Consider the following 25,475-nt stretch of genomic DNA (forward strand, 5'->3'; position numbering starts at 1 on the left):
TAAATCAGGAGGAAGATGGTGTTCTCCTGCAGGTGGAAATGGTGAACGCAGGATTTCTCCCCACCTCTACCTTCCTTACCTCCCTGAATCTACCGTAGGGACTTCTTGCTCGGAAGCGGGTAACTTTAACATTTTTCCTGACTGAAGCTTTCTCAAAGGACCTCTGTGGAAGGGTAGCCCACAGGCACACTGAGCTTTTTGTTACAAAATTTTTCAAACATATACAAAAATAGGAAGAGTAGTATGAACCTCTGTGCATTAATTAGGCCAATCTTGTTTCATCTCTCCCCTCATACACACACACACACACACACAGACACACACAGACACAGACACACACAGACACAGACACACACACAGACACACACACACAGACACATACACACACATTTTAAATAACAGCTTTATTGAGATATAATTCACATAACATAAAATTCACCCTTTTAAGTGTATAATTCAGTGGTTTTTAGTATATTCACAGAGTTGTGAATCAGCACCGCTTAATTTAATATATTTTTTTAAAGATTTTATTTATTTGTCAGAGAGAGAGAGAGCACAAGCAGGGGGAGCGGCGGGCAGAAGGAGAAGCGGACTCCTCACTGAGCAAGGAGCCCAATGCGGGACTCCTTCCCAGGACCCTGGGATCATGACCTGAGCCAAAGGCAGATGCTCAACTGACTGATCCACCCAGGTGCCCCAACACTGCTTAATTTTAGAACAATTTCATTACTCCATAAAGCACTATCACACTCACTAGCTGTCACTCCCCATTCCCTCTTTCCCACAGCCCCTGGCAACCACTAATGTACTGACTGCTCTATGGAGTTGTCTCTTCTGGATATTTCCTATATGGAATCATACAACGTGTGATCTTTTGTGACTGGCTTCTTTCGTGTAACAGGTCTCATGGTTCAGCCACCCTGTAGCCTGTGTCAGTATTTCAGTCCTTTCTGTGACCCAACAATATTCCCTTGTATGCATAATGCCACAGTTCGTCAATCCATTTATCAGTTGGTGGACATTTGGGTTGTTACCACTTTTTAGCTATCTGAATCATGCTGTTAAGAACATTTTAGGAACATAGAATTTTCAAAGTGAACATTAGATTTACATCCTCTATTTTTAGGGTTTTACTGCATTTGGAACCACTTTTGCTATTTACTAAACTAATTGGCCGACAGCATTCTGGCACATTCTCTCAGTGTAAAGATACTCGGCCTGTGGAGCAAAGCAAAAAGGACAGGAGGTACATTATACAAATCAAAACATTATACAAATGTCAGGGGTGACATCAGGACAAGGGGAGAATGTGACTGTTCTTTGTCAGGGCACTTTAAAAAACCAAAGCGTTTTTGTGAACAAACGTTCTACTGCCTGGGCTTACTTCCACTTTCACTGTATAGATTCTTAATGATTCACTATGTCTTAGCAAAAGAGAACTTTTTATTTCTTTCATTTACCAGAAAGCCATCAGAACTGGAAGCATTGTCTGTGTACTGTTAACTACCTGATTACCAGTTTTCCTGTAGAGTGGAAAGCTGCCATGAGCACACATTACTAACGGCTCTGCAGATTTTCTGTCAGGAAACCAAGTGAGACTCGGCATTGCCACTGGTTGTAAGAAGTTCAAATTCTTGCCCATACTTTATGAATGCTGTGGCACTCAGTAGGTGGGTGTTATGGCCCTAACAACCCTTCATGAGGGGATAGGTATCTCTTCCTTGGTGGTTTGCCCACTCCCCTGGGGCTGGAGAAAGGGCTGGCCTTGACCTAGAATCAAGACATCACAACATCTGTAAAGAGAAAAGCCTGAAATATAGTTCAAAATTCCACAAGTTGCTACAGATTTTTTTGTTTTTTATTTTTTTGTTTTGTTTTGTTTTAGCACAGTCAATCCATATCCTTGACGTGGCCACATGAGTGTCAGCAGAAGGCTTGAAGTCAGTCCATGGCATCCTAGGGGAGACTGTTGACCCAGTGCTTTTCCATTTATACCTTCATTTTTGTATTCGTCAGTGACAACATCAGGAAATCCTTGTGCTTATCAAACAGATCAGGTAGGGGTGGCCTGAGGCCCTCCGAGCCCCCTCCAAACGTAGACCCTAGTGTGGATTAGTGCAGAGCATGCAGCAGTATTGTTCTCTGCCCTCCAAAACAAGAAGGCATCCCATTTCCAAGATGGTCAAAGTCATGGCTTGTTGGCATCATTTCCTATGGAGGGGAAAGTGTTGAGAAGACACTGAGATGTGTGTCCATTTGTCTTTTTGCTCCCCTCCCACAATGAGCACTGAGCATAACCATCCAGTGCCCCTTCTTGCCATTCATAGTAGATACTAACACTGGGATGTGATAAGGGGAGAGCACTTTTCCATCTACAGATGACATCAGCACATTTCATCTCAGCCCATCCTCACAGGCCTCTTGTGGTTGACAACTTTCCCACCAGTCTCAGATGGGAAAACCAAATCCCTCAGAACTTTACTGCCCAAGATCACAAGGCACTCAGAAGGTGGACTAGAACCCAAGTCCAGTGCTCTTCCTCCTAGAGCAGGTGAAGTGCGTGGTGCTCCTCTCAAAACACCATGTAAAAAAGTATTGATTTAAAAAGATTTCATGTGGATCCAATGAATGATTTAATCACAGCTAAGGTTTATTTTCCCCATAGGTTCAAATACTGAATTTTCATCAAGTTCAAAAAATTTGGATGAAGGTTTGTCTAAACTATTCGGTAAGTAATCTCCTCATGTGAAGCCACCATGCTGTTTTGAAGAGTGTCATGCTTTTCCAGGGTTGTCTGTCAGATAACCCAATGCTTTGGTGGGAGGGAAAGTGCTTGCCTTGAGGCTAGAACCAGTTCTTTGAAGTGTCAGAGTCCCAGGAAATTAGGCAAAGTACAGAAGACAAATACTTGGAAAGGATTCTTCTCCTCAGAGAGGGGTCCACGCAGCAGAACAGGGCCACCATGTGGGAGTTATTGCAAGTGCTGTGTCAGACCCCGCTTTAGACCAGCTGCATCACATCTGCCTGACAAGGTGCCTGGGAGATTTCTGCAGCGGTGGGATGGTGAGGCCCTGAGGCTGAGATAAACCTTCTCCCCAGGTCCTCAGCCCTAGTTGAGCATGAGAATCCCCTGGGGAGATTGTTAAAAAGAGATCTTCCTCCCTTCTCCCCCCACCCCAGTGATCAGATTCCTTGGCGTGGGATGATTTTGCCCTGAGACTTTTTGCCCAGAGAAATCTCTTCTCTCTGGTGTTGTGTATGGGTCAGGAGTAGACACTGAGGGTTACATCTGGTCTGGGAAAGAGCTCTCAGGAGTGTGAACACTGAGGCTTCCCTCTGGGTTAGGACCTGTTGGATGTTCTGATCACAGAGCTACTATGCCTGCCAATCCTGCTTGGAAAGGGGATATCTCTCTACACGGGACATGGACCTTTTTTCCAGGAGCTGCTCCATGTTGGGAATTCTGGGTTTGCCCTTCCTCCACATGTGCTATTAAAGAGGCTCCAGTAAATCTGCACTGAGTGTCTGGCTGATTGAATGATGGGTAGGTTACCATGATTTAATGAGTGAAGGGATGCAGATAGCTCTTGCAGCCCCCTTACTGTGCTTCCAGGAATTCTTACCTGGGAATCAGAAGACTTTTGTCCTTCTTGCAGGAGCCCTATGTCTCTGAATCCCATTCCACATGTGTGGAAGGGGAGTGAGTGAGTGTGAAGATGGGTGTCTGGTTTGGGGTTTGGGAGGATCCCATCATCCCCCAAAGGCCTACTGACCTGCCCAGCACCATGTCCGTGTTGGCCTTGGCATTGGTGGGCCACCAATAAACTTTACACGTTCTCTCTGAGCAACAATTTAGGATCCTGTAGATCAACACATCTATTAGGGAAAGGGCTAGTAATGAGAACTCATCATCTTGTAATTCTGATAGCTGATTTGGTGTTGCTATCATAAGCACCTATTTTACCAAGTGAGTAGACCACCCACCAATGTACCAACAGCCCTTGAAAAAGGACTCAGAATAAATACTGTATTAATGGAATTCATGATTATTTTCTGTGGCTTAGCAAAGTAAACCTAGAAGGAGAAAATGAAACTATTGTCCCCCAGGGACAGATAGACACTGTCTTTAAAAAAGAAAGAAGTGTGCCTGGGTGGCTCTGTCAGTTAAGTGTCCACCTCTTGGTTTCAGCTCAGGTCATGATCTCAGGATGGTGGGATCAAGCCCCACCTCGGACTCCATGGTCAGTAGGGAGTCTGCTTGAGATTCTCTCTCTCCCTCTCCCCCTCCCTGCTCATGCTCTCTCTCTCTCTAAATAAATAGATAAAATCTTTAAAAAATATATAAATAAAAAGAGAAAATGATAGACTTCAAAAAATAGAACTAATAAAAAGTACTAACAGTTTTATAAAGGAAGAGTTTTCTGAACTTGTAGAACTGTGATCTATAAGTGCTGAGTCTTCTCCCCCTCCTCCAGCCTCCACCCAATTTTTGTAGGTACAGTTTTCATATATAACATTTGTAAATGAATTTTGAAACTCTCTGAGGATAGCCTTGCCCTTTGGGTTTGTCATGTCCTGGCAGTCCTGATGTGACATGGAATTCTCTGGGTCAGCCCCTCCCTCATTCCTGGTTCTTCTCTGAAGCACAGGGAATGTCATGTGGGATCTCGGTGGGGACTGTCACCTGGCTGCAGCAGCCCTCCCAGGACTACCTCAAAGACTTTTCATGATGCTTGCAGCTCACCGAGTTAGTGTCCCCAAGAGGCTAGTCCCAGGTTTCCTGCATGTCACGTACGGACCCATCAGGGCTGCTGAGATCACAGTGAGCACCAGAGTGTAGGTTAAGGGAGTCTACTGACACCTAACATCTACATACAGGAGTGACTTTGAGGTCTCAATAAGTATCATGGTCAACTGGTTCCAGAACTGAGCCTTACCTGGCAGGACCCACTCCTTCTTCTCAGTCTGCTCAGCCTAGTGCCTGCCTTCTGGCTTTCTTGGGCTGAGTTAGTTTTTCTCTCCTGTCTGCTCCTGTCCCTTGCCATATTGCTCTGTGCAGCTGTGTCAGTGTGTTTGCCTGTGTCTGTGTGTACTTCTACCTCTCCCACGTGTCTGGATGGCTCACGGATGCAGACCAGGCAGTGTGTCTCAGTCTGCTTTGTTTTTGTCTTCTTTAAAATATTTAACCATTCAGCGCTGATGATATATGTCAACCATTATACACAGAGTTTCTTTGTACAATTTGGGTTCCAAATGTTTATTTTGGTCCTGTTATTTTGAAGTTGGACCACATTTTACTCCCAAACAGTGCTATATGAATCACAGTGATACCACCTTATGTACCCCTCCCCACATTTATTGAGGCACAGCTAACATATAACACTGTATAAGTTTAAGGTGTAAACATGGTGATTGATACACATATATAATGCAAAATAAAGAACACATGGTGTACCTAATTTCCTCCATCACATCCCATAATTATTTCTTCTTTATGCTGTGAACATATAAAATCTACTCTCTTAGCAGCTTTCAAGTACATAATACAGTATCATTGACTATAATCACAATGTTATACATTGTATCCCTAGAACTTACTCATCTTATAACTGGAACTTTGTAACTTTTGATCAATATCTCCCCGTTTCCCCCACCCCTGACCCCTGGCAATCCACCGTTCTACTTTCTGTTTCTATGAGTTCAGCTTTTTTAGATTCTACATAGAAGTGAGATCATACAGTATTTGTGTTTCTCTGTCTGAATTATTTCATTTAGCATAATGCCCTCGAGGTCCATTTATGTTGTTGCAAAAAACAGGATTTCCTTCTTTCTCATGGCTGAATAGTATTATGTAATTAATATATTATGTAATATTATGTAATATATATCATCACCTTTTCTTTCCATTCATTCTTTGATGGACACTTAAATTGTTTCCACATCTTGGCCATTGTGACTAATGCTGCAGTGAACATAGGAATGCAGATAATCTCCTCGAGATCCTGTGTGCATTTCCTTTGGATATATACACATAGTTGGGACTGCTGGACATACGGTAATTCTATTTTTAATTTTTTGAGGAACTTCCATTCTGTTCCCTTGGAGCCCATACCAGTTTACATTCCCACCAACAGGGCATACGGGTTCCCTTTCCTCCACATCCTCATGAACACTTATTTCTTGTCTTTTTGATGATAGCCATTCTCACAGGTGTAAGAATGTGGTTTTGATTTGCATTTCCCTGATGATAAGTGATGTTGACACCATTTCAAGTATCTATTGGCCATTTTTAGGTTTTCTCTGGAATAATGTTTATCTAATTCCTCTGCCCATTTAAAAGTCATATTGTTTGTTTTTTTGCTATTGTGTTGTATGAGTTCTTTATGTATTTTGGATATTAACCCCTTATTAGATATATGATTTGCAAATAATTCCTTCCATTCTGTAGGTTGCTTTTCATTTTGTTGATTGTTTCTTTTGCTGTGCAAAAAAAGCTTTGTAGTTTGATGTAGTTCCACTTATTTATTTTTGCTTTTGTTTCCTGTGCTTTTGATATCATATCCAAAAAATTGTTGCCAAGAACTATAGGAAACAAACTGAGTGTTGCTGGAGGGGAGGAGGGGAGGGGGGATGGGGTAATTGGGTGATGGGCATTAAGGAGGGCATTTGAAGTAATGAGCACTAGGTGTTGTATGCAACTGATGAATCACTAAATTTACCTCTGAAACTAATAATGCAGTATATGTTAATTAAATTGAATTTATGTATTATTTTAAAAGATTTTATTTATTTATTTGAGCGAGAGAGGGAGAGACAGCGAGTGAGCACATGAGTGGGGGGAGGGGCAGAGGGAGAAGAGAGAGAATCTCAAGCAGACTCCACATTGAGTCGGTGCTCGATCTCATGACCCTGAGATGATGACCTGAGTGGAAATCAAGAGTCGGATACTCAACCAACTGAGCCATCTAGACTCCTCTTAAAATGAATTTAAAGAACAAATTTAAAAACCAATGTCAAGGAACTTTTCTCTTATGATTTCTTCTAGGAGTTTTGTGGTTTCAGTTATTAAGTCATTAATCCATTTTGAGTCTTTTTGTGAGTGGTGTACTATAGTGGTCCATTTTCATTCTTCTGCATGTGGTTATTCAGTTTTCTCAACACCATTTATTAAAGAGACTGTCTTTTCCCCATTGAGTATTTTTGCCTCCCTTGTCAAATATGAGTTGACTGTGTATGCAAGGTTTATTTTTGGGCTCTCAGTTTTGTTCCATTAGTCTATGTGTCTTTTTGTGCCATACAATTTGTATGCTGTGATTGCTATAGCTTTGTAGTATAGTTTGAAATCAGGAAGTATGGTGCCTCCAGCTTTGTTCCTTTCTCAGGATTCCTTTAGCTATTCAGGGTCTTCTGTGGTTCCAAATGCATTTTAGGATTGTTTTTTCTATTTCTGTGAAAAATGCCATTGGGATTTTATTTATTTATTTATTTATTTATTTATTTAGAGCGAGAGTGTGTGTGCAGGGGGTAGGGGCAGAGGGAGAGGGAGAGACAGAATCTTAAGCAGGCTCCACCCCCAGCACAGAGCCCGATGGCAGGCTCAATCTCACAACCTTGAGATCATGACCTGAGCCAAAATCAAGACTTGGATACTTAACTGACTGAACCACCCAGGTGTCCCCAAATCTCAATTTTTCAGAAATAATTTAGACAGACCAAAATCTCCTTCCCCAGACAAGGCATTTTAGAACATAACATTATATATTCATTGCATTTGTATCATTTATGCACTGAATTCATAGACTAGTTCTGGTATATACAGAGTAGATATATTAATCATGGACTGCTGATATTAACACGCCTTTCTTGCTTCACTTGAGATGAAATTCTACTGCAAGTGTTTTCCAAAGTTCCATCTGATGAAACAAGAACAGCAGGAAAGTCAATTACAAAGAGAGAAGTGAAAGAAAGCAAGTATACGTCTTTAAAATTATAAGCGCACATGTTTTTAAAGGCCTATGAATTGTATCGTTTGTACTACCCTATCATTTTAACATTCTTAACCCAGGTATATAGCAGCAAAATGAAATTGAGATGTGGAAGAAAAAATTATCTGATATACTCTCTATAACCTTCTACTGACTATGGGAGTCTGTGTAAAGTCTAAATAGCACTGTATTGTGGGATGATCTCTGAAGTTCATGTGTCAGGCAGGTTCTCTCACTCTGGAGGCTGTTCAGAGGGTAGGAACCAGATTTGCGAGTGGTGCTCACTGTCCTTGGTAACACTGGCTGTGAGTCATGTAATGATTTTTCTAGTCAACAACACTCTACAGTTCAATGTGCATGTGTGCCCTGTTCACTGGCTTGGGATAGTAAAGCCTTCCCATCCCTCCCCATTATCTCCCCACCCCACACTCTAGCCTTTGGAAAATATTTGCACTAAGAGACAGAGCCTATTTCTGCCTTTGGACTGATGCTCCAATGCCAAAGCTGAGGGAAAGAAGCTGGTCACATATGCAGAAAACAGGTGCATTAGCGTAAATCACACAAGTGACAGAGAAACCCTTTAAGGTGGACACTGTGTGCATATTTAGATTGAGTAATTATTTATCAGGACAATCCAGGCAGGTATGCTGTGTTGAAATTATAAAACTATTAGCAAACCATTTTTGTAACCAATGGTGCATTTTATAAACCACAGATTAAAGTGAATATTTTACTGTGTAATAATGATGGTGTATCCTGCACAATGTTTTTATTATGTTCCCTTGGCTGACACAATGGGAAGAACACATTTTTGACAAAGTTGAATGACTGAGTGTATCTATTCCTAATGATTCACCAATGTTTCATCTCTAGAGAACTGTGCATTTGTCACTAGTTGGATCAAAGTAGTCATACTTGAAATCATTTGGCATCCACCATGCGGGCTTCCCTACCCATTTTTTTGTAGAGTTGAAAGCTGCAATGTGTACAAGTTAATGTCCACAGATTACTCAGTGGCTGTGTAGATTATCTGTGAGAAAACCATGTGAAAACTGGTGTCACTGGTTTTGTGTTAAAAGTTCAGATTCCGCAGACACTTCATGAATGCTCTGTCACGACAGGAGGGTGCTGCTGGGACCCTGAAACTTCTTCAATAGGGGATAAGTTTCTCCTCCCTGCTGGTTTTGCCCACTCCCCTGGGGACAGAGAAAAGGGCTGGCCTTTACCTAGAATCAAGAAAATTTGTGCAGCAACTAAGACATCACAACATCCATAAAGAAAATCCTGAAAATATAGTTCAAAATTCCATGAGTTGCTACAGCTTTTTAGCACAGTCAATCCATATCCTTGACGTGGCCACATGAGTGTCAGCAGAAGGCTTGAAGTCAGTCCATGGCATCCTAGGGGAGACTGTTGACCCAGTGCTTTTCCATTTATACCTTCATTTTTGTATTCGTCAGTGACAACATCAGGAAATCCTTGTGCTTATCAAACAGATCAGGTAGGGGTGGCCTGAGGCCCTCCGAGCCCCCTCCAAACGTAGACCCTAGTGTGGATTAGTGCAGAGCATGAAGCAGTATTGTTCTCTGCCCTCCAAAACAAGAAGGCATCCCATTTCCAAGATGGTCAAAGTCATGGCTTGTTGGCATCATTTCCTATGGAGGGGAAAGTGTTGAGAAGACACTGAGATGTGTGTCCATTTGTCTTTTTGCTCCCCTCCCACAATGAGCACTGAGCATAACCATCCAGTGCCCCTTCTTGCCATTCATAGTAGATACTAACACTGGGATGTGATAAGGGGAGAGCACTTTTCCATCTACAGATGACATCAGCACATTTCATCTCAGCCCATCCTCACAGGCCTCTTGTGGTTGACAACTTTCCCACCAGTCTCAGATGGGAAAACCAAATCCCTCAGAACTTTACTGCCCAAGATCACAAGGCACTCAGAAGGTGGACTAGAGCCCAAGTCCAGTGCTCTTCCTCCTAGAGCAGGTGAAGTGCGTGGTGCTCCTCTCAAAACACCATGTAAAAAAGTATTGATTTAAAAAGATTTCATGTGGATCCAATGAATGATTTAATCACAGCTAAGGTTTATTTTCCCATAGGTTATCCTCAAAAAAAGAGCTTGAAAAATATTGAATTTGTATCAAGTTCAAATAAACGAGGAGAACATTTATCTAAACTATTCAGTAAGTAATTTCCTCATGTGAAGCCTCCATGCTGTTTTAAAGAGTGTCATGCTTTTCCAGGGTTGTCTGTCAGATAACCCAATGCTTTGGTGGGAGGGAAAGTGCTTGCCTTGAGGCTAGAACCAGTTCTTTGAAGTGTCAGAGTCCCAGGAAATTAGGCAAAGTATAGACAATAAACACTTGGAAAGGATTCTTCTCCTCAGAGAGGGGTCCATGCAGCAGAACAGGGGCACCATGTGGGAGTTATTGCAAGTGCTGACTCAGACCCCGCCTTAGACCAGCTGCATCACATCTGCCTGACAAGGTGCCTGGGAGATTTCTGCAGCGGTGGGATGGTGAGGCCCTGAGGCTGAGGTCAACCTTCTCCCCAGGTCCTTAGCCCTAGCTGAGAATGAGAATCCCCTGGAGAGATTGTTAAAAAGACCCCTGATCGGATTCCCTGGCATAGGATGAGATATTTGCACCAGTAGTTTTTAAAGCTCTCCAGGTGATTCTAGGCTGGGACTCATTGATCTATTCCAAGTCTCTCATGTAACATTTGAGAAAACCAAGGCCTGGAAAGAAGATGGTAGGAAGCTCCAAGAATATGTCACAACTGAACTGCCAAGAATTATCTTAACCAACTATTTTGGACTGTTGGATTCTAGTTGAACACTTGCATCGTCCAGAGGAATGCTTAATGAAGAGACTGGTAAATTTTAGTGATTCATGTAGATCCTACCATTCTCCTTCCCCCAGCCCCATAGCAGGTAGCCAAGTAGTCGGCAGCCTGAATTCTCAGTGTAGTTTGCTGGTGCCAGAATGGGCAATAGGCACCCATCTTCAGTGTGTTTATTGTCTTTGATGACTTAAGGAAATGAGAGAGAAAGAACTTAAAGAAATCAGGAAAACAATGTTTGAACAAAATGAGAATGTCAATAAAGAAACAAATTATAGAAAGGAACCAGAGATTCTAGAGTTGAAAAGTACAGTGGCTAAAATGAAAAATTCACCAGTGGGATTTGACAGCACATTTCACCAGACAGAAGTAAGGATCATTTTGAACTTGGACAATTGAAATTGTCCAGTCTGCAGAGCAGAAAGAAAAAAAAAATGGGCAGAGGATAAGGGACCTGTGAGGTCGCGTCAAGTGTACCAACATACACATTATAGAAATCCCAGCAGAAGAAGAGAGAGAAAGGGGCAGAGAAAATATATGAGGAAATAATGGCCAAAACCTTCTCAAATTAGATGATTTTACACATCCCAGAAGCTCTAGAAACTCCAGGCATAAATGCAAGAGAGTCACACTGAAACACATTATAGTCAAATTGTTGAAACCCAAGACATAGAGACAGTCTTGAAAGCAGCAAAGGAAAAACTACTCATTGTTTACAAGGGATCCTCAATAAGATTAGTGGCTGATTCCTCCTCAAAAATCATGTAGACCAGAAGTGATGACATATTTAAAGTCCTGAAAGAAAAGTACTGTCAACCAATAGTTTTGTATGTGACAAAACTATTCTTTGAGCATAAAAGATAAACTAAGACATTTCCAGATAAACAAAAGCCAAGAGATCTGCCCCTTAAGAAATGCTAAAGAGAGTACTTCGGGCTGAAATGAAAGGACACTAGACAGTCAAAAGTTTGAGAGTAAAATGAACACTGGTAAAGGTGACTACATAGGTAAATGTAAAAACCAATATTATTGTAATTTTGGTTTGTTACTTCATTCTTTTTTACAATGTGATTTAAAAGGCGATGAATGAAACAGTGATTGTAAATTTATGTTCATGGACATACAACGTGTAAAGATGTAATTTGTGGCAATATAGGGGAAGGTAGAGATATATACGAGCAGAGTGTTCATATACTAAGTTGGTACTATTCAAACTAGGTTGTTATTAGTTTAAAATGTTAGTTGTAATTCCCAAAGTAATCATGAAGAAAAGAACCAAAACATATACAGAACAGTAACAAAGAAGGCAATTGAAATATAACATTACAAAAAATTGGGGTGCCTGGCTGACTTAGTCTGTTATGCATTTGCCTTCAGCTCGGGTCATGATCCCAGAGTCCTGGGATCAAGCCCCATATCGGGCTCCCTGCTCACCAGGGAGTCTGCTTCTCCATCTCCCTCTGCTTGTGTGCATGCTCTCTCTCTCTCTGTGTCAAATAAATAAATAAATAAAATCTTAAAAAAAAAAAAACTCCCACAGGAAAGCAGTAATAAAGGAACTGAGGAACAAAAAATTTATAGGACACAGGAAACAAATAGTTAAATAGCAGAAGTAAATTCTTTTTATTAGTAATCACATTAAGTGTAAGTGGATTAAACTCTTATTAAAGGGCAGCGATTAGCATATTGACTAGAAAATCCAGTTTTCTTGTTGGGAATGGAAAATGGTGCATCTGCTGTGGAGAACAGTATGGCTGTTCCTCAATTAAAACTAGAATTACCATATGACCCAGCAATCCCATATTTGGTTATGTATCCCAAAGAATTGGAAGTCTCAAAGAGGTATTTGCCATGCGTTATAGCAGCATTCTTCACAATAGCCAAAAGGTAGAAGCAACCCAAGTGTCCATGGATGAATAGATTAACAAAATGTGGTATATACACACAATGGAATATTATTCAGCCTTAAAAAGGAAGGAAATTCTGTTGCATGCTACAACATGAATGTTGTAGCATAACCAGTGGGTGCTTTCTTTGCCAAATTTAATAAGCCAGTCACAGGAAAACAAATATTGTATGGTTCTACTTATAAAAGATAGCTAAAGTCAAATTCATAGAAAGAAAGTAGCATGGTAGTTGCCAGGGGCTGGGGTAGGGGAGGTGGAAACAGGGAGTTGTTGTTTAATGAGTATGGAGTTTCAGTTTTGCATGATGAAAAAGTTCGGGATATCTGTTATATAACAAGGAGAATAAACAATACTACTGAACTATGCTTAAAAATGATCAGGATGGTAGGAGCACTTGGCTGGCTCAGTCAGTGGAGCATACAACTCTTGATCTCAGGATTGTGGGTTTGAGCCCCATATTGGGTGTAGAGATTATATAGAAATAATAAGATCTCAAAAAAATTATTAGGATGGTGATTTTGTGTTATGTGTTTTTTACTACAATTAAAAATAAAACTTATTTGGGCGCCTGGGTGGCTCAGTTGGTTAAGCGACTGCCTTCGGCTCAGGTCATGATCCTGGAGTCCCAGGATTGAGTCCCGCATCGGGCTCTCTGCTCAGCAGGGAGTCTCCTTCTCCCTCTGCCCCTCCCCCCTCTCATGTGCTCTCTCTCTCTCATTCTTTCTCTCAAATAAATAAAATCTTAAAAAAAACTTACTTAAAAATTTAACATCCTTTTGTGATAAAAACACTCAATAAACTAGGAATATAAGGGCACTTCCTCAATGTGATAAAGTCCATATATGAAAAATACCCAGCTAACATCATAATGATGAAAGAATGGAAGTTTTTCCCCTAATATCAGCCATGAGACATTCTTGCCAATTCTTTCAACATAGACTGTGAGTCCTAGCAGAGAAATTAGGCAAGAAAAAGAAATAAAAGGATCTAAAATAAATCCATAAAGAGTTCACAAAAATTGTTAGTGCTAAAAAATTAATTCAGATAACCATTAGTTTGTTCTCTATAGTTAAGTCTCTTTCTTTTTTTAAAAAAAGATTTTATTTATTTTTGAGAGAGAGAGAGTGTGAGCACAAGCAGGGGAGAGGGGCAGAGGGAGAAGGAGACTCCCCCCCTGAGCAGGGAGCCCAAAGCGGGACTTGATCCAGGATCCTGGGATCATGACCTGAACCAAAGGCAGATGCTTAACCGACTGAGCCACCCAGGCACCCATGTCTGTTTCTTGGTTTGCCTCTCTCTCTTTTTTTCTCTTCTCTCCTTTGTTTTGTTTCTTAAATTCCACACAGGAGTGAAATCATATGGTATTTGTCTTTCTCTGAACGACTTATATTTTGCTTAGTATAATACTCTCTAGCTCCATTTGAAAGTTTACAGGATATAAAAACAACACAGAAAGATCGTTTGTATTTCTATATTCTGATATGAATAGTCCAAAAAAGGAAAAGAAATCAAGAAAACAATTCTATTTACAATGGCATCAAAAAGATTAAAATACTTAGGAATACATTTAGCAAAGGAGGCAAACAACTTGTACACAGAAAGGGACAAAACATTGCTGGAAGAAATGAAAGAAGACCTAAATAAATGGAAAGATATCCTATGTTAATGGATTGAAAGACTTACTGTTGTAAAGATGACAAGAGTCCCCAAAGTGATCTACAGATTCAATGCAAACCCTATCAAAATTCTAATTGCATTTTTTGGAAAATAGAACTCATTCTGAAATTCCTATAGAATCTCAGTAGACCCAAAGTAATCAAAATAATCTTGACCCAGAAGAACAAATTTGGGGGACTCCTGGGGGGCTCAGTCGATTAAGCCTCCCACTCTTGGTTTCGGCTCAGGTCATGATTTCATGGGTTGTGGGATTGAGCCCCGCATCAGGCTCTGTGCTCAGTGGGGAGTCTGCTGGAGAGTCTGTCTCTCTCCCTCTTCCTCTGTCTTTACCCCCTCCCCTCTCTCTAAAATAAATCAATAAATCTTAAAAAAAAAAGAACAAAAAATTTGGAGGAATCTAACTTCCTTATTTCAAAACTTACTACAAAGTGGGTCAGAATGACAATTGGAGCAAGAAGGAAGGTAATGACACTAAATGTCATGAGATTTGGGGCAAAGTTTCTAACTGCCTGTCTTTTAGTGGGAAATAGCTACTGCTCAAGACATCTAGTGCAATCACACTTTTTCAGAAATGATTGTAGGAGTTAGGATTTCCCTTCCCAAGGCAAGGTATTTCAGAGTATAATATCATATGTCCACTGAGCTTATATCATTGATTTACTGTATTTGTAGACTGCTTTAGGTACTTGCAGAGAAAAATGTCAATCCCCCATGGCTGGTATTAACATGCTTTTTTTACTTCACTTGAGATGAAATTCTACAGCAAGTGTTTTACAAGGTTCCGTATGGGACACCATTTGATGAAGCAAGAACATCAAGCAAATCAATTACAAAGAGAGACATGAATTCAGAAAGTAAGTATATGTCTTTAAAACTATAGGTGCATCTATTCCTATAGGTCTATGTATCGTATTATATATACAGTGCTATCATTTCAGCATTTGTTAAAACAGCTCCCTGGGTGGCAAAGACAAATTGAGAAATGAAGGACAAAATTGTCTGAAAACCTCTCTATAACCTTCAAATCTATGGTCTAAAATGTGCCTATCCCTCTATTTTGCTGGGGGAGTGGGGATCCGTGGAGTTCATGTGTCAAGTAGGTTCTCACTTTCTGGAGGCTATTCAGAAGACAGGAACTGGAATTGCAAGTGGTGTTTACCTTTCCTGACAACAGGAATCCTGAGTAATGTAATAACCTTGTCTTGCACACGCTTTATACTTCCTGTACTTCCCCGTGCATAGTTTGATACTTTGGTTAGCCCTTGGGGAGAGCTGGTGCAGTCATTAGTACCCCCATCCAATGGGATAAGACCCAGGCCAAAAAAATCACTTGCCCTAGGCACACCAGTAGAAATAACAAAAATGAAAAATACTTTCTGATACTTCCCAAAAGCAGCTTCAGATTTTTTTTTTTTTAAGTAGCAGTTTGAGAATTAAGACAGTTGTTTGATCGTAGGTTTGTAAGGATAGAATTGTGCATCAGAAACTTCCAGCAGTACAGGAAGGTGCCCTGGGCAACCGAGTAATGGGCACTGTGTTGGAATTTTGCATACAGATGTGAATTTCAGTTCCTGAGGTTGGTTTCCCACAATATCTGCCTGGGCTCCAGTCTCTGTAGTCAGCAGCTAGCTGGTGCCTCGCTCTACATTGACATGTAAACTTTCAAATATACATTCCCAATACAAGTTGAATTCTATATTAACATTGTAACACTTAAAACAAAATACAGACCCAAAGTGCTCGGAAGTGTGTACTGATACAAATTTTTCTCTTTCATTTTTTTTCCCCCATAGTTTTCACCAAAGGGACCAGTGTTCCTGGGTATTCTACTGCACCAAGGTTTCTCCTTGGCAGCATGGACAGAATTTCTATTAGTGGTAAATGCAAATGGATATAATTGGAGTTGGGGGCCAATAAGTAATACCTCATCAATAAGTAATACCTCAGGCACAATACCTTGTGCCTGAGTTTAGAGCCAAATGTGAGACTGAGCTAAGGATCCAGCAGATGGAGCTCAGACTATCTTCTCTAGAAAACTTGGCTGGATAATGTGGGTGCTTCACTTTGAATTAGGAAGAGCGCCTAATCACTGGTGAGGTTTAGGGTACCTGTGGTTTCCCCAAACCCCCACCATGAGAGAGTTTGCTTCTGTAAAATTCACAGCATAGAGGAGCAGTTCAGAATGTCTGCTCTCTGGAGGCAAATGGATGCGAGAGAGAGAGAGAGAGAGAGAGAGAGAGAGAGAGAGAGAGAGAGAGAGGAGCTGGCCATAGGTACCTGAATCCTCTTCCCAAACTTACCTGTGAAGTCCCTTTCTCCCCCTGGGGGCGGGGACTGGTGAGGGGCAGAGCACATTCTTGAAGTGATACCCCAGAGGAGTTCTCTCCCTCCCCACCATGGGGAGTATGGGAAAGTGCTCCCCTTTAGCTGATGAGCAAAGGCTCATCTCACAGACCCCATTATGGTGGGGGCAGATTGGCTCTGAAGACAGGATGAGGAACTAGCATCCCATGAAGCATTTCTTCCCTAGGCAGATAGAAAGATTTCAAAGGGAAAATAGGCTAATTATGTCACTGTCCAAGCTGGCAAATATGTGGTCTTTCCTGGGAGTAAGAATATGAACTAGGTCAGTGGTTCCCAACCCTGACCATGCATCAACCATAGAGGAGAGGATGAGAAATGGGAAGAGATTATAAACCCTTATTTCTGGAACCCACCAAGAGTTTCTAAAAGTGGAGTCCAGGGTTCTGTACAATTATGCCTATTTTCCAAGTGATTTGCCTACAGGTAACATTTGGAACCATTGACCTAGATGGTTTTTGGAGATTAATTTACCACAGAATTCTCTTTAAAGTGAATACCTCTAATATTCCTGAATTTGTCCTATACATTTCCTTCTGTGAATTTCATGATAATCATAAATTCAATGTAGTTGAGCATCTCTTTGGTACCTAGGTCTACACCAGGAGACCTGAAAGGATGATTTTATACTGAGAACCACACACGGGTTCGAATGATTTCATCAACACAGTCCAGGTCATGCCATTTTTCTCTGAAATGCTACACCATTTATTAAAAAGTCCATCTATGCTCCAGTGATCTGAGATACCGCCTTTATCTTATACTAAATTCCCATATGTCCTGGGTCTCTTCCTGGGATTTTTTTTTTTTAAGATTTTATTTATTTATTTGACGGAGAGAGACACAAAGGGAACACAAGCAGGGGGAGTGGGAGAGGGAGAAGCAGACTTCCTGCCGAGCAGGGAGCCTGATGCGGGGCTCGATCCCAGGACCCTGGGATCATGACCTGAGCCGAAGGCAGATGCTTAACGACTAAGCCACCCAGACACCCCTCTTCCTGGGCTTTCTATCCTAACCACTGACCTACTGGTTTCTGTATACAACAGTACCACACTGTTTTAATTACAGAGGCTGAAATAGTATGTTTTAGTGCCTTATGAGACTAGGCCCTTCTTTGCAGTTTTTGTTTGTTCAGTGTTTTCCTGGCTAGTTTTGCATGTTTGTTTTTGCACATGTATCAACTTGTGTAACTTCATTAGAAGCCTGTTGATATTTTTATTAGCATCACATTAAATTTATAATACAATATTCACTTTGGGAAAACTGGTGGTAAATCATTCTGTGCTGGAAATGGGGATGTCTTTCCATTTCTTCAAGTTTACTTTTGGCTTTTTCACTGTGTGATTTTTCTCCCTTGTAGGAGCTTGACTCAGTGTTCGGAGTATAAAATGGGTTTATTTTCCTCTACCTCCCTGGACCCCCAGCATGTACAGTGGCCAATTTAAACTAGGTTTGGAGGCCATTCCTTTTTTTTTTTAATACACAAAGCATCACATTACAAATTGATCATTACACTCATCTTGATAACCCATGATGTTGAGTTTTTAGGAGTCTCACAATTAGAAGATTAGAAAACTTCCCTTGGAACTATAATGTCAGGTTGAATCATTTGAACTTAATGTTTTTTTGTAGGTCAAAAGTGGTTGAGGGGCACCTGGGTGGCTCAGTCAGTTAAGTGTCCAACCCTTGATTTCAGCTCAGGTCATGACCTCAGGGTCACGGGGTTGAGCCCTGCGTCAGGCTCTGTGCTCAGCAGGGAGTGTGCTTGAGATTCTCTCTCTCCCTCTGCCCCTCCCCCTTGCTCTCTCTCTTTAAAATAAATAAATAAATCTTTCTAAAAAATGGTCAAATAGCTCTAATTTCATATGGTTCAACCTCAACATGTGGTTCAATCATTCAGGCGTCTCTGCTTAATGGGATGGGTCACATACCCAATTCCAGGCTTCCTGCAGAGTGTAGATCCCTTTGTGATGGTGTTACTTCTCTCCATCCACAAAACCTGAGGTAGCTGATTCAAATCCTTATGTTTATATAGACATAAGCAAATATTTCCTTTGTTCAGCTGTCTTCCTTGGAATTTCATTTCTGCTGTGGTTTTAAAATAGGTCCACAAATTCTTTGATATCCGTCCCCTTGAGTGTGGGCTGGACTGAGTGACTTGCTTCAAATGAATAGAACGTGACAGAAGTGATGGTGTGCTACTTCATAGATTAGGTCATCAAAGACATTGTGGTTTCTGCCCGGCTATCTCTTGAATTGCTCACTCTGGGGAAAGTCAGTTGCCATGTTGTGAGGACATTCCAGCAGTGTCCACTGACTTAAGGAGAGGACTTTGTGGTGAGCAACCGGGCCCTCCTGCCTCCAGCCAGTGGGGAGATGAGGCCTTCTGCCAACAGCTCTATGAGTGACCCATTTTGGAAGCAGACCCTCTGGTGTCAGTCAGCCTTCAAAGGACTGCAGCCTAGGCCAACGAATCAGGCTTAGCTGGGTGGTTCTGGCTCAGAGTTTCTCATGAGGTTGCAGTCAAGAGTCTTCAAGATCCCTTCTCTCACTCAAGACCTAGCTATTGATCTCCTACTCGGTGAGAGGTGCTGTGCCAGGAGTAGAGAGCTGAAGAAGGCACTTGTGTCCTCCAAGAGCTCACTGCTAATAGGAAAGTCAGTGTCATCCGTAATTATTAGCTATAAGTATGCTAAAATGGAAGGTGCTTAACAAGTGCTTCAGGGTGGCACTGTTGGTTAAGCGACTGCCTTCAGCTCAGGTCATGATCCTGGAGTCCCGGGATCGAGTTCCACGTCGGGCTCCCTGCTCAGCGGGGAGACTGCTTTTCCCCCTGACTCTTCCCCTCTCTCCTGCTCTTTCTCTCTCTCAAATAAATAGATAAAATCTTTAAAAAAATGTGCTTCAGGTTGTATTTGCATGGAGCTTTGAGAGGACAAAAGAGAGGCAGGTCTGCTAACTAAGGTTTTTTGAGTAGAGAGAGTGAATTAAGAAGAGACCCCCCTGCAGACAGTAGTAGAGGTCACATGACACAAGAAAAGGAAGCTGACCAGGCCCCTCTTCAGAGGCCAGGAGCTGCTCTGAAGCTATTCTGCTACACTAGGAAATCCACAAATCTTCATTAGCAGCTGTGACCATTCCCCCCACCCCCAAATTAATGGTAAAAAGGGCTGGGTAGGAAGAGGGCTGAGGAAATGATTTTTTTTTTCTTTGAGAAGTGACGTGTCTTGTTAAAGTGTGCACAGGTGTGCAACGAGTTCCAGCTATTATTGATTTAGCTCTGCTGAAGGGAACCTAGGTCTTAGTTAACAGTGCAGCAGTAGGGTGCTCTTAATAGAAGCAATCAAAGTCTTATTTCAGTGATAGTCTCCTAAGAGGAAAAAGAGAGAGAGAGAAATTATGACATAAGACTTTGACAATTTCCTTGAACACAAAGCCCAAATTTCTTGGTTCTGGGCTCATTTGACACATTTGTACCAGGCCCAGGATGTGACTGATTGGCACTTGAATTGAGTCTACCTCATGGATGTGGGGCTTAGCCTGTTGTCCTTGCTCCTGTAATGGGCTACTGCTTCTCTCATAGTTAATGGTTTTCTGTAGTTGAAACGACGTTTGGAAACTGACTATATTTGGCAAAACTCGGTAACTGTGCTTATTTTGTCTCGCCAAAAAAAATCCAACAAATGATCAAAATCACAACCCATATTGATGGTAAATGTAGACAGTGACTTCTAATTCTGGTTTTGTGTTTGTGGTACAGAGACAAGGAGGGTAAAAATTTGTGTTCAAGTGATGAGTCTATCTTTTCCACACCTCTGTGAAAGAGCAAGGCCAATGTAACCCCTTAGTGGACTAACTCTGCACTGTTCAGAGTTTTCTGTGTATCTGTGGTTGTTAATATCTTGACTGATTTGACAAGCTGGTGTTTCTGAAGTCAGGTAATTATGATTCATGTTAAGTTGGAAGTTTTCTCTCTTTTCTAAGTCAAATTGAATAAGGAACACATTTTTCTCCTTCCTCAGAAATAATTAAGACCTCAAGAGGCTGTTGTTTGATACCATAGCTGTGTTAACCACATTGTCTCATTCCCACCTCTTTGAGAACTAGGCCAAGGCAGATACACCAAAGTCACGCCAAAGCTGCCACTCAGCTCAAAGGCATCTGGGCCTGGGGGCTCCAGCCTTGAAGTGTTCTAGGGACAAAGGATTCATTACTTCTCACTCTTCCTCAGTCCCTTTTTATTTATTTATTTTTTAAAGATTTTATTCATTTATTTGACAGAGAGAGGCACAGTGAGAGAGGGAACACAAGCAGGGGAAGTGGGAGAGGGAGAAGCAGGCTTCCTGCTGAGCAGGGAGCCTCATGTGGGGCTCGATCCCAGGACCCTGGGATCATGACCTGAGCCGAAGGCAGATGCTTAACGACTGAGCCACCCAGGCGCCCTCCTCATTCCCTTTTTATTTTTATTTTTTTTAAATTTATTTTATTATTTTTTATTATTATTATATTATGTTAATCACCATACATTACATCATTAGTTTTTGATGTAGTGTTCCATGATTCATTGTCTGTGCATAACACCCAGTGCTCCACGCAGAACATGCCCTCTTCAAAACCCATCACCAGGCTAACCCATCCCCCCACCCTCCTCCCCTCTAGAACCCTCAGTTTGTTTTTCAGAGTCCATCGTCTCTCATGGTTCCTCTCCCCCTCCAATTTCCCCCCTTCATTTTTCCCCTCCTGCTATCTTCTTCTGCCCCCCCTTTTTTTTAACATGTAATGTATTATTTGTTTCAGAGGTACAGATCTGTGATTCAACAGTCTTGCACAATTCACAGCGCTCACCATAGCACATAATTCTCATTCCCTTTTTAATAGCCTTACTTTCTAACTGCTAACCTCAGTCCACACATCTCACTGGATCTCCTACCCATTGGTTCTGGTTTGCTCCTGGAACTTCTCAGAACATCTCCCAGCCCCTTTCCAGGGCCATTCTTGTGTTGAACAAAGACAGATCTGGCTTCCCAGTCTTCTTCATGCTAACCTCACTCAGGCCCTTTGACGAGGTCTCATATACAAATGAGTCAGAGATAGCCAGTGGGAGAGTTAGGATGCTAATATTTCTGATTTTCAACCCTGCCTGTTTCTACTAGGCCATTCTATAGCCCCTCTCCCAATAAATGCATATGTCAGTGTAATTCACTCTCCTGTCTTGCCCTTGCGATTTAAGAAAAATTTTTATAGTACTTCATGATTTTTAAATTGTTTCCACGAATACTATGCTATCTGTGAGGTAGGTCTTACTATTTCTATCTTAACGCTTGTGGAGACTGGGGTCAGAGGGGCTCAACAACTGACTGAAAGATTCTCTCGAGGTCCTCTGAGGTGGTCCCTGACCAGCTCATTTGGCGGGAGGGAGGGTAGTCTGTGAGAAATACACATTCTCAAGCCTCCTCAGACCTACTGAATCAGAAACTCTAGGGTGGGGCCCAGCGGTCTGTCTTTTAAGGCCTCCTGGTGATTTGGATGCACACTCACATGTGAAAACCACAGTCTCAATCTATGGGTGGGTCACCCAGGAATTTGTTAGATTAAAAAAAAATAACAAAACACTGATGTACATTTGGACTTTTCTCCAAAATCCTCCCTAACTCCTCACTTTGATTCTAGAGGAAGTTATTTTTTTTAAGATTTTATTTATTTATTTATTTGAGAGAGAGAGATCGTGAGCAGGGGAGGAGCAGAGGGAGAGGGACCAGCAGACTCTGTGCTGAGTGTGAGCCCACCTCGGGGCTTGATCCCATGGCCCTGAGATCATGACCCAGGGTGGGGGGGGAATCGAGAGTTGGACCTTTAACTGAGCCACTCAGGCACCCCTGGGGGAAGTTATTTTTATCATAAAAATAGAACTAATCAGGGGCGCCTGGCTGGTTCTGTCATTAGAGCAGGTGACTCTTGATCTCGGGGTTGTAAGTTTGAGCCCCACGGTAAGTGTAGAGATTACTTAAAAATAAAATCTTTTTTTAAAAAAGATTTTATTTATTTATTTGACAGAGAGAGACACAAAGGGAACACAAGCAGGGGGAGTGGGAGAAGGAGAAGCAGGCTTCCCACCGAGCAGGGAGCCCAATGCGGGGCTCGATCCCAGGACCCCGGGATCATGACCTGAGCCGAAGGCAGACGCTTGACGACTGAGCCACCCAGGTGCCCCTAAAAATAAAATCTTAAAAAAAAATAGAACTAATCACAGACCAATGGTTGTTTTTAGATGAACTCATTTTGTCTTTTGTCTTCTGTAGGTCACAATTCAGAGAAGAGGGATAAAGAATCCTCTCTCTCCAACAGAGATGTAAATGAGCCATTTTCTGCTATAGATAAAGAAACACTTGAAGAAGCAGTTAGGACAGGTAATAAGCTATATAGTGTAAACTAAATAAGACACTTAAGTATAGATAACCTCAGAGTGCATCTGTGCCTCTCATGGTATTTTAACAAAGGAGATGTCAGCATGCCTTTAATTTACCCACAAAAGCATACAATCTGCTGGTAAAATGATGAATTAAACTAACTCTGGGAATTTGACCACCCTTTCGAAAAGATGCTTTTAGTCATTTCTACCCAACCAGGATCATTCCTAACATAGGCATCATCTTCTGAGCCTCTGCCATTACTGCACACTGAGGCTTTCTAACAAGTAGGAGGGAGTAAATCCAAATATTAACTAGTACTGGATCTTCAACCTTGGATGACCTGAGCCTGGGCCCATTCAGAATGGGTAGAAGCTTGCCCATCCTGGCAATGTGCTGACTTTTTCCAAGAGGGCCCTTGGAGTTGCTTGGTGCTGCGGCCTCTTGCTGTAGCTTAGATCGAAGTGGCAAGTTGGACATTTCCAATTTTCTTCCCATAACCCAAGATGGCCCTTGGCCAGCATCCCCCTACCTGCACGGCTAGCCCCCCCCTCAGTGGTTCTCCACACCAAACCATCCAGTTCCTGTTATGGAATGTCTGTGCCCCATTTCCTTGATTCCTGCTTTTGTCACATTACAAATGGAGTGACAGAAGCTCTAGGAGTCCCTGATGTCAGCTGGGGTCTCCAGCTAAGATTGCCTTATGCTCTAAAGCCCACATTTGGTGGCATTCCGAATCTACCCTCAAGATTTCTGCAAGTCCCTACAAGCTGTAAGAGCTCAAGTTCATCTGGCAGCATGTTTACCCTTGTGCATGAAATTCCCCCAAACTTACGCACTTGAGGCAGATTATATATATGGCAGAACTTCCTGAAGCTGGGAGGGTAGGGTGATGGGGGCCATCTTCAAACTGAATATTTGACTCCATTGTTTTTAGTAGTCATTGCAGAACTTGCCACCACCTCTGTGGCTCCTGATGCTCTTTCCATCTGACCTCTCCCCTATTCTCCTCCTGCAAACTGTGCCTTGTTGTCTCTTCTTTTTGGTTGCTTTGCTGCTTGCTGGCTCATACCCTCAGCTTCTGACCTCCACCACCAAACAGCATCCCATGTCACCGCCAAACAGCTTACGAGTGTATTTTCCTAAACAAAGCCTGTTTCGTCCCCAGAAGGACTTCTGGAGCCAGCAGCTAAGTTTCTAAGGTCTTCAGTTCTGGTCGTCCCTGCAGATCTGTATGGGGCTGTCTCTTTCTGTTTACATTGCCATGTTTCTTTTCATTTAGGTGTTCAAAATAAGAACGTACCGTGTGCGCAGCTTCTGCAGTTCCTCCAGAGGAACATCATCATTGCTGCCGCCTCAGTGGCGGGAGTCCTTGTGGTCACAGTGTTGCTGCTGCTGGCCTTGACCACATGCATCAGGAGGAAACAACTATCGTGAGTGGCTCTTAGCTCCCGCCTTCCTTCGAAGGACTTGTGGGTATTTGTGCCAATGTTGCCCCAGAGCTTCCTGCCGATCCTGGAGTTAGGTTGTGTATTCATAGAGTACGGATCGCCCAGGCTAGGAGTTTTTAAGCCCTGCCTTGGTGGTGATGCACAGCTAGGTTTGGATTTCCTGGCTTGGACCATGCTTGCCTCTAAAGAATCCCTTAGATTAGGCCACACCTGTTTTCTTTTTTCTTTCTTTCTTTCTTTTTTTTTTTTTTTTTAAGATTTTATTTATTTATTTGACAGAGAGAGACACAGCGAGAGAGGGAACACAAGCAGGGGGAGTGGGAGAGGGAGAAGCAGGCTTCCCGCAGAGCAGGGAGCCCGATGCAGGGCTCGATCCCAGGACCCCAGGATCACGACCCGAGCTGAAGGCAGACGCTTAACGACTGAGCCACCCAGGCGCCCCCACACCTGTTTTCACACTGAGGGCCACTTAAAAGAGGAGATGGTACAGCCTCAGGCTGAAAGATTGGAAAATAGGACAATGAGGTCAGGGAGGGATGAGGCCATGGAGGAGATGAGCACAGGGCTGATGTTTGGATTGTTCACCCTGGGCAGTAGCCCTGATTGTTAGAATATTGAAAGATCCCTCTACTGGTTGGTAAACAGCAGCTTCCCAGGACCTCCCACAGACTTTCCAGTCTTCCCCAGGGTCCTGCCAATGAAGGGTTCATGCCTGGCCCAGGAGTGGCCCTTTAGGGCTGTGCTCTTGACAGTGGCCACGCTGACTAGTCAGGGGCTGTCTGGACCACTTGCTAAATATGTCCGTTATCCCCCTGATGAGAGGGCTCCCACACAGCG

General features: G+C 42.3%; 1 protein-coding gene across 8 annotated transcripts in view; it reads left to right on the forward strand.

The window, feature by feature from the left end:
• Nucleotides 1-25,475, forward strand: part of C8H2orf92 (chromosome 8 C2orf92 homolog) — a 38,014-nt gene that overhangs the window by 11,318 nt on the left and 1,221 nt on the right. For 2 of the 8 annotated variants that reach the window (XM_027622984.1, XM_027622985.1), the window contains exons 2-8: nucleotides 2,666-2,728; nucleotides 7,878-7,967; nucleotides 10,094-10,177; nucleotides 15,169-15,273; nucleotides 16,213-16,296; nucleotides 23,080-23,187; nucleotides 24,470-24,620. In XM_027622984.1, coding sequence (XP_027478785.1) covers nucleotides 2,666-2,728; nucleotides 7,878-7,967; nucleotides 10,094-10,177; nucleotides 15,169-15,273; nucleotides 16,213-16,296; nucleotides 23,080-23,187; nucleotides 24,470-24,620 — 685 coding nt within the window. Of the gene's footprint in view, nucleotides 1-1,142; nucleotides 1,247-1,885; nucleotides 2,058-2,437; nucleotides 2,552-2,665; nucleotides 2,729-3,437; nucleotides 3,545-5,968; nucleotides 6,056-7,877; nucleotides 7,968-10,093; nucleotides 10,178-15,168; nucleotides 15,274-16,212; nucleotides 16,297-23,079; nucleotides 23,188-24,469; nucleotides 24,621-25,475 lie in introns of those variants that run through there. The other 6 variants (XM_027622987.1, XM_027622986.1, XM_027622990.1 and 3 more) reach the window with 6 other exon arrangements.

The sequence above is a fragment of the Zalophus californianus genome, chromosome 8, assembly GCF_009762305.2.
Source record: "Zalophus californianus isolate mZalCal1 chromosome 8, mZalCal1.pri.v2, whole genome shotgun sequence".
Classification (NCBI taxonomy): domain Eukaryota; kingdom Metazoa; phylum Chordata; class Mammalia; order Carnivora; family Otariidae; genus Zalophus; species Zalophus californianus.